We start from the raw sequence: 9,050 nt of genomic DNA, 5'->3' as shown, positions 1-9,050 counted from the left end.
AAAAATGTATACTAAAACGATGTGTGGACACTAAACTAAGGAATACTTATTGTAAATAAATAATTTGGATAAAACAGAGAAGGCGGCGCTGTAGGGTAATTGCTATATAACTACTACTAAACAGGAGGCGCAGAGCAAGAGCACGCTTTGCGCACGGCTTTGCGGACATTTCGTGAACGTAATCTTGAAATTTCGGGTTTGCTTCGGGCTCGGGCCTGCAAATCAAGTTAATTGGTCGGGCTCGGGCTGGGTCGGGCTTTAATGCCTGCGGGCCTGGGTCGGGTCGGGCTGGATTTTTTAGGCCCGATCTTACCTCTAGTGTGTGTGTGTGTGTGTGTGTGTGTGTGTGTGTGTGTGTGTGTGACAAATACACTGTAAAACATTAAATCATGAGTATACAGAAAACACACACACATGTGTATCTTACCTGTCTAAGATATCAGGTAATAACGTCCTCGGCCTGTAAACAATAGAGCGTACGTCTGACTGCAGTCCACTGTCACACTTTAACACGCTGAATTCTGTTCACACAATCACAGGTGTCTCTGTGAAAAAGCTTTTTTAATGCATTTTGGCTTCTGAACACACATAGATGGACGTCTTCAGTACATGTCAACAAGAAAACCAGGATGTTCAAGTTTGTGGTTTATTTTCCTTTTGAGTGGCAATCAATGAACGATGGCATCTGCGTCTCTCTGTCACCTGGTCAAAAACCATAAACCCTCCCAGTGCCTCCCACCACCTGCCCAGTCAGATATATAGATTCACCTGTGCCAGTGCCTTCAAAACAAAAGCCTAATCAAAAATTCAAAATCACAAAAACAATGCTGCTAATATTGTAATCAGACTAATTTACAAACTGGTACTCATTAAAACATAATATCACAAAATAAATAAATGTTGAAATTATATTACAGAACAATTAGTGGCTCCAACAATAATGATAATAACAATAATAATAATAGCTATATATGTATGTTTCATATTCATAATTGTAGCCTACTGCATCTTTACTTTTTTGAATCATGAAATGTTATTGTTTACATTATCAAATGTAATAAGCTTCTGTCATAGAGCTTATCTCTTCACTGCTAACAGAACTGAAAACAGCTAATTTTATAGATGTACCTGTATATACATGTATCTGTGTATAAGTATATATGAGTATATCTGTGTATATATGTATCTGTGTATAAGTATATATATGAGTATATCTGTGTATATATGTCTATGGTCGGAGATCAGGCTGACTCCACTCCAGAAGATGGCGGCCATTCACATGAGCTATTTGATACTAACACCCGAAGAAGAAAAATAGCGACCTATGATTGGTTGCTGGGTCGTATAAAGCAAATACGACGCCGACACGCCGATCTCAAACTGCAGGATTGTCCGGTGGGTCCCGGTCTCTGTCTGGTCGGTGGGTCCCGGTCTCTGTCTGGTCGGTGGGTCCCGGTCTCTGTCTGGTCGGTGGGTCCCGGTCTCTGTCTGGTCGGTGGGTCCCGGTCTCTGTCGGTTGGCAGACTTGTCACCGGTGAGTTGTATGAGGCCGCTCGCTGAGCAGCAGAAGCTAACGTTAGCTTTAGCTTCTCTGTGGACCAGGCAGCAGCCGGCCTTTGTTAGAAAAGGCAGCCGAACTGAGAAACGAACTGTGGCGGGAATGTTTGAACAGAGGGCGGTCGGCTGGTCCGCAGACTTAAGTACTGGTACTGGCTGTACCGGCTCTACTGTCCGTGTCTGTGCCGGTCCGTCTCCGTACAGGTCCGTGTGCCTGTACTGGTCGTGTATCTGTACCGGTCCGGCTTGGTACCGGTCGTGTGTCAGCTCTCTTCTGGTCTTTTGTCTTCTCACAAACATGGATGTGGTGATATTAAAGTCAGGCGGGTGGCGGTGATGGCTGCTTCACCTCATCAGATCAATTTTGCCGCAGATCACAACCCCACGGCCTCCTGGGCTTTACAGTCTGCACAGTGAACCATCCTTTTTTCTTTAGACACTCGACTCAAGAGAGGGAAAACTTGACATGCTGAGGAGAAAAGCCTCTATAACAGGGAACCTAAAGTTGGAAGACTCCTCAGGAGGAGCCACAGAGGAGGATCCTCTCCAGGATGGACAGACATCATGTCACATATACAGAACAACAATCAGTTTAAAGTCGCTGATGGAATATCTGATACAGATTATAACATGTAAAGTGTCTGAGCCACATGACCTCCTGTCCACCTTGTAACCTGAAGAGGACACATGATTAGTAATCCAGAGTGAAGACATGTGATCCAGGTGAGGACCTGCACCCTGGATCCAGGACTGACTCAAACCAAGTCTGAACTTTGAGACCAGACTAACAGATTGGTGTGTGTTTCTTTTTCTTTTTTTCCCCTCACTGTTCTAGCTTCCATGACCTGGCCTCCTGCTGTTCGGATGGGGAGCTGAAGGTGAGATCCACTGAACACACCAAACCCACGGGGCAGAGTGGAACCAGATCAGGTCTGGTCCAGGTCCTGGGGGTCCATGTGCTCTACACCAGGTCTGTCTGGAAGTGATGAAACAAAAGGCCGATTGAAGCCCCCCCCACAGCAGTCTGTTCACGAGGGGGGGCCGTGACAAAACCCGACCGAAGCGTATTCTGATCCAAAGGTTCATGTACAGATCTGTCATGCTGTGATGTAGCATTTGCATGCTACGCATATGTTAGCATTAGGTCATTAGCAGCTGAAAACGTCTGTTTGCTGGGCTCTACTTTGACGTCACTTCCTGTCGAGTTATTCTGATCTCCGATTTGGTTCACACAGACTGCCCTCGGTGACGTTCTGAAGAGGAAGCTGTGATGTCAGAGTGGTAAGTATCAGCACAGCAACACTCTTCAGACTCCTGTCCAATCACAGCTCACTCAGCCGGCATGTGATGTCACAGTGGTCAGTCTTTGCTGGGAGATGATGTGAACAAAAGGCCGAATTGTAGCGCCCCCTTCAGGCAGTGTGTTCTCAGAGCGGGCGCCCTGACAAAGACTGACCGAAGCGTTTGTCTGATCCCAGCACAGCTGACTGAGGGTCACATGATCAGACGGTTTATTTGAATAGTTGAGGACTTTAGAACATCAGAATTATGTCCAGCAGATGGGGAAATTTCTTCATCACAGCCAAAAACAGAAATATTGTAAAAGTAAAAAAAAAATAAACAATACAATAAATGGAAATGGACTCGTACATCAGCCAGACAACTGAACCAACTCCAGTTACTGTAGAGACGGATGCAGTTAAAAGCAACATGAGCTCTTATTTCATCAAACTGATTTTGAGATCAATAATTCTGATTCTGTCTCTTTGGTCCTCTCAGGCTCCAGCTGACCTTCAGCGACTCCTGACGCGAGGTGTAACTTCTGCAGAATGAAGTCGGGCAATCACAACAAGACTTCAATAAAAGTGTAAACTACAACATGAGACACAAGCTTTTTATCAACATTTGTGTTTGTGTCCTGAGTCTTGACAACATTTTTAAACTCTGTCTTGATACTTCAGTTGACCTCAGCTTTCCTGTCAGTGAACAGAACTGTCATCATCACAGATGACATGACATCATACACCTGTGTGACAGGAAGTGACACACGTGACCTGAACTAACTCATAACACTATAATGTTGAGTTTAATATTCATGGGACAAAATGTCAGTGTTGATCTGAACTTTGTTTCAGTGAGCTCACTTTAATAAAATGTGGTGTACAGTATTAAATGTGTCTGATCACATGTTCAATAAACTAACTTCTTACTAAATCTGTTTTGTTTCCTCTTCACATGGAGCTGATGGGTAAATCTTAGTTTCAGACCTTCATTCAGAACATAACTTTGAACTCCTCTGGACAGGACCGTCACTTTGGACCAACATGGGTGTGCATTTCCTTTGACTGGTTCAGACCGAACACAGCAAGTTCCAGGCTGAAGCAAATCCTGACCTGTAGAGATCGTTTAGTCTGACATCTTTTTATGAAGAGACTGCAACAAACTGTCAGGACAGTCGAGTGACACCATGTCAGACACAGGAAACCAGAACCAAGCTGTTCACACTCACGGAGCCTCAAGGGTTCACTGTTAAATATAATCACTTGGTTTGGATTAAAGTGAGTCACACCCACGGTTGCTGTGTGACGGGACAGATGATCATCTGCCGACTGTCTCTTTCTGCAGAGGTTATTTAACATCTCAACTCTAAACTTTGTTTAGCTTAAGTTAAAAGATTTAAAACCGGGTCGTGTCCATGACTGCAGCTCAGCTGTCTGAGTTGAATCCAGACCAGGTTCCAGGTTAAAGAGCCAGAACTGCTCAGCTGATGGTTTTGGGATTATTCTGTTCTGAACTTGTTGCTGTTCATAGTTTTAATAAAGACTCTCAGCTGATTGAACTCATCAGGACGAGCTGTTAGAATGTTTAACATGTTTGATGACCTCATTATCACATCACATTTAATTAGCAGACAGTGAAGTCGTCACAACATTACATAGATTTTTTTGATTTAGTTTGGACCAGGACCAGGACCAGGACCCCTGTCCTGGAAGAGAAGAACACTGAGTCTCAGGTGTCTTCTCCTTTGTTAAAGCACTGCAGGCTGCAGGTGTCACACCTGTGTCTCCTCGAAAGCGCCGCCCCTTAAATCAGATCTTATCAATGAGCTCAGGATCAATTTTGATCACATCCATAGATCTCCAGAGTGAACCCTCACAGACACGTTGGCATCAGATCTTTTTTCTTCTTTGTATCGATCAGTTTCTTGAAGCTCTAAGGTTTTCTTTCTTTTGTTTTACTTTTATCCGTTTCTAATTTTCGGGAGGTTGAACTTTTCCCCGGAAGTCGCCAGCTGCTGACCCGAGCGGCTGCTGCTGCAGGAGAAGAAGAAGAAGAAGAAGTTGGTGCTGTTCGCTCCTCTGGATCAACCGACAACTTTACAACCGGATCTTCTCTGAGCAGCGGGACCGGCGGGATGGACACCGACGCGGCCTCACCGGTAAACACACCGACAGAGCAACCGTTCTCCTCCAACCGGAGGGTTCACACCGGAGCTGTTAGCTGAGCTAAGCTAACTGAGCTAGCCTCCAGATCAGAGGGGAGACAACCTGTCGCCAAACTCCATTCATAAACTGGCCGATAATAAGAGAGCCAGCCTGCTCCTCTCAGCACCGCGCTAACTGACTCAGACAGGACGGAACACATTGTTGCGGATCTCTGGTCAATTCGGCCTCAACATGATAGAAATCTGCTTCAGGTGAAGAGCACAGAGCCAGTAAAGCTTCTCTTAAACTCAGCATTAAAACGAGCGGATTCTGAATGGAGTTTGGTCGAGGTGGAGGCCTGCGGTCCACCTGAAGGGATGACACAGTTTACGATGATAATGACTTTTTATTCTGTTGTGTAAGAGGAGGTACTGAGGTTCTGTACTGAGGTCCCGTATTGTGGTTCTGTACTGAGGTCCTGTACTGAGGTCCCGTATTGTGGTCCTGTACTGAGGTCCTGTACTGAGGTCCCGTATTGTGGTTCTGTACTGAGGTCCTGTACTGAGGTCCTGTACTGAGGTTCTGCACTGAGGTCCTGTACTGAGGTCCTGTACTGAGGTTCTGTACTGAGGTCCCGTATTGTGGTCCTGTACTGAGGTCCTGTACTGAGGTTCTGTACTGAGGTTCTGTATTGTGGTCCTGTACTGAGGTCCTGTACTGAGGTTCTGTACTGAGGTCCGGTACTGTGGTCCTGTACTGAGGTCCTGTACTGAGGTTCTGTACTGAGGTCCTGTACTATGGTTCTGTACTGAGGTTCTGTACTGCAGTAATGGTGCTCATAAAATACTCAGTTCCAACTGAAAGTCCTGCATTAATAATGTTCCTCCAGTAGAAGTCTGTAACTTGAATTATGAAAATGTTCTTCAGGTGTGCAGGCAGTGTCCCTGCAGGCTGTGACGTGGTCACATGATTGTGACTCATCATTAATGTAAAGCAGGACATTGTTTTTGAGGAGGTGGAGCTCGTCTTCTATCAGACTGACACTGATCAATATTTTCAAAAAGTGAGAAATATGGTGATAATGATCCAGAAGCCTGAGTGACACCTTCCATGGTTTTTAAATTTCAGGACGCAGCTGAAGATGTTCAGATAAAAACAGAGCCTGACGGTGACGTGGAGATCCAGTCCTATCCTGTCCTCATGAGGCTGTCCGTCAAACTGACGGACTGCAGGGCGTGGCTGCAGGGGCAGGACTTCCTGTCTCTTGGTAAGAAATCTGAACTGAAATCAGAGTTGAGACATTTCAGATTTTAATCAGTTATTTCTGCTTCCTCGTGCAGCTGCTTGAGTTAAGAAGAAATAAAATGCTGATAGATTATCAACATAAAGTTACTTCCACTCACTTCTTTATGTTGGTTTATCTTCCTCTGACGTCTGTGTCTTCACAGATGACCATCCTCAGCTCTGTAAGCAGCAGTCCAGGCAGTACAACGCCACCAACACAGGCAGGAAGATGATCTACTGCTCTCTTTGTAACAAAGGTTTCTACAAGCAGTCTCACCTGGAAGCTCACCGGAGGACACACCGAGGACAGAAGGCCAACGAGTGCTGGCAGTGCGGGAAGACGTACCCAACCCTGATGAGCCTGGTTCTCCACCAGCAGATCCACGACCGTAAGGAGCCCTACCAGTGCTCGTACTGTGATAAGACCTTTGCCCTGAAGAGGGACTGGAAGACCCACCATCGGACTCACTCGGGAACCAAACCCTTCAAGTGCTGGTTCTGCGGGGACGGCTTCAGCCAGCAGGACGAGCTCAATGATCACCTGAAGGTGCACAAAGGGGAGAAATGTTACCACTGCAAAGTCTGCAACAAGATGTTCGTCTCCTACCAGGGCTTCAACTTCCACCGCAAGTCGCACAAGAACCCGAAGCTGCTGCCCTGCCTTAAGTGCAACAAGACCTTCAGCAACCCTCAGAGTCTGAAGCTCCACCAGGTGACTCACTCCAGCAGGAAGCCTCATAAGTGCCCTACCTGCGGCAAAGGCTTCAAGCTGCTGAGTGGCCTGCGCTGCCACCAGAGGACCCACGAGGACCTGAAGGACTACCACTGCACCGAGTGCGGAAAGTGTTTCTCCAGCCTGCAGGGCCTGAAGCTGCACAACCGCACCCACACCGGACTCAAACCCTACAAGTGCACTGATTGTGGGAAGAGGTTCACGCAGTCGCCCCACCTCAAGTCCCACATGGTCACCCACACCGGAGAGCGGCCGTTCCTCTGCACCACCTGCGGGAAGAGATTCACCCAGTCGTCCCACCTCAGGTCTCACATCACGCTGTTCCACGTGGGCGAGAAGCCGTTCACCTGCGACGACTGTGGGAAGAGCTTCACCATCGCTCACTACCTGAAGATGCACCGGCTGAGCCACACCAAGGAGAAGCTGTACCAGTGCTCGTACTGCGAGAAGTCATTTTCCTACCACAACTCCTGGAGGGCCCACGAGAGGATCCACACCGGTGAGCGCCCATTCAGCTGCCGGGACTGCGGCATGAGTTTCATCACGTCAGGCTCGCTGCTGAGCCACCAGAGGTCCAAACACACTGGAGAGAAGAGCCACTACTGCATCACCTGTGGAGAGTTCTTCTTCACCAGCTCGCTGCTGCGCGTCCACCAGCTCGACCACACCGGTGAGCGGCCGCATGCCTGCAGCTGCGGCAAGACATTCAAAACTAAAGGCGTGCTGCGCTACCACCTGAAGAGGTTCACCGACCACCAGCCGACCAAGTGAGCCTGGAGACGTGAAGATGCCTGGAGGAAGTCCGGACGGTGAGACACTTCCTCAGCAGGAGGAGAAGGAGGAAGCAGGAGTCAGAGCTGCTGTGAGGTGGAGGGACAGGTGAAGACACGCTGACACTGATCTGCTCAGATTGTGAGTGATTCAGTGTGACGTCACTCCTTGATGACATCGTTATCTCTGGAGATCAGAGAGCAAAGACTCTGCAGACCTTCCCGGAGAATCATCATGTTTTTAAGAGTGTAATCTATTACATTGATGAGTAAACTGCAAAACACTTTTAATAGACGCTGATTACTACATGAAGCATCAAGTGAAAATGGGGACAAAGTTTCAGCTGATGGTCATACTTTATCATTGTCATGAATTTTTCTTCTACAGATGATGTAACTGATACTTCCTGGCTGCTGTCAGCTGCTCACAAACATCTTCAGAATCTGACACTAATAAACATGAATCACTGCTGCTTGTTCCAGAAACACTAGAGAGAAAACACTAGAAGACATTTAGTGAAAAACAACCTTCAGCTCATTTTAAAGGAGCAGTTCAACATTTTTGTTTTTGTTTTCAGTCAAATAAACCATTAACATCAGTTTGAGCCGAGGTTTCACTGTTTCTCTGTCTTTCAGTGCGTTTACATGACATTTGAGAAAACCGAATTACTGCGTTAGTCCGACTATGATCGGCTCTTTAAGATGCTTGTATACACCTTTAGTCTGACTAAAATCGGACCGGATCAGATTTCTCATATTCAGATTAAAACTCCTAGATTATTCTATTGATAGTCGCATTACTCCTGCATGTATACGCTCCATTGGATCGGATTTTGCGTTCTGCACAGGCTTGAGGTTTTTTTTTCCCCGGGGCCATGAGCCGGAAGTAGAAGGACGGCAGCAGTGTCTTTCCTCCGAAATCACCGCAAGAAAGAGCATCATTGTGCATCTAGTGTGTGTAATTATCATGTACACCATATACGATGTGTATAAAGATGCAGCTTCGTCTCGCTCTTCGTACACCATCTGTCTTGAATGCTGAGGCAGCTGGTGACGTAAAGAGGTCGGCCGGAGGTGTTTCTGTTACCACTAGTTGAAATGGGCACAGCGCCACCTAGCGTACATGCTTCGGCCAGTAATTTGATTTTCTCACCGGCACATATACTGGGATAATTGCAGTTGTCTGATTGAGCAGCAGAGTTGAACTGTGGCTGTAATCTGACTAAGCTGTGAGTGTGAGGACCAGTCTCAGTTTTATCACAGTCTAATGTCTTAATGTTT

The 9,050-nt window shown here is 46.7% G+C and overlaps 1 protein-coding gene and 1 non-coding gene across 2 annotated transcripts; both read left to right on the top strand.

Moving 5' to 3' along the window:
- Nucleotides 1-2,925: 2,925 nt before the first annotated feature.
- Nucleotides 2,926-3,036, top strand: LOC119011934. Its single transcript, XR_005072300.1, has one exon. It is a non-coding gene; the product is annotated as a small nucleolar RNA SNORD89 (small nucleolar RNA).
- A 1,560-nt stretch (nt 3,037-4,596) lies between these two features.
- Nucleotides 4,597-8,374, top strand: LOC119010732 (zinc finger protein 664-like). The gene is made up of 3 exons (XM_037083121.1): nt 4,597-4,996; nt 6,111-6,249; nt 6,431-8,374. Exons 1-3 carry the CDS (start codon nt 4,973-4,975, stop codon nt 7,768-7,770), a joined length of 1,503 nt encoding a protein of 500 aa, XP_036939016.1. The 5' UTR covers nt 4,597-4,972; the 3' UTR covers nt 7,771-8,374.
- The last annotated feature ends 676 nt before the right edge of the window (nt 8,375-9,050 follow it).

This window comes from Acanthopagrus latus, chromosome 21 (assembly GCF_904848185.1).
Source record: "Acanthopagrus latus isolate v.2019 chromosome 21, fAcaLat1.1, whole genome shotgun sequence".
Taxonomy (NCBI): Eukaryota; Metazoa; Chordata; class Actinopteri; order Spariformes; family Sparidae; genus Acanthopagrus; species Acanthopagrus latus.
Note: the sequence above shows the minus strand (reverse complement) of the source record. Positions and strands in the feature narration are given on the sequence as shown.

Bases quoted from the DNA above. Each gene is read 5' to 3' on its own strand.
- LOC119010732 (XM_037083121.1), top strand. From the start codon at position 4,973: ATGGACACCGACGCGGCCTCACCG. The intron at 4,997-6,110 runs GTAAACACACCG...TTTAAATTTCAG, and splicing joins ACACCGACGCGGCCTCACCG to GACGCAGCTGAAGATGTTCA. The intron at 6,250-6,430 runs GTAAGAAATCTG...GTGTCTTCACAG, and splicing joins GCAGGACTTCCTGTCTCTTG to ATGACCATCCTCAGCTCTGT.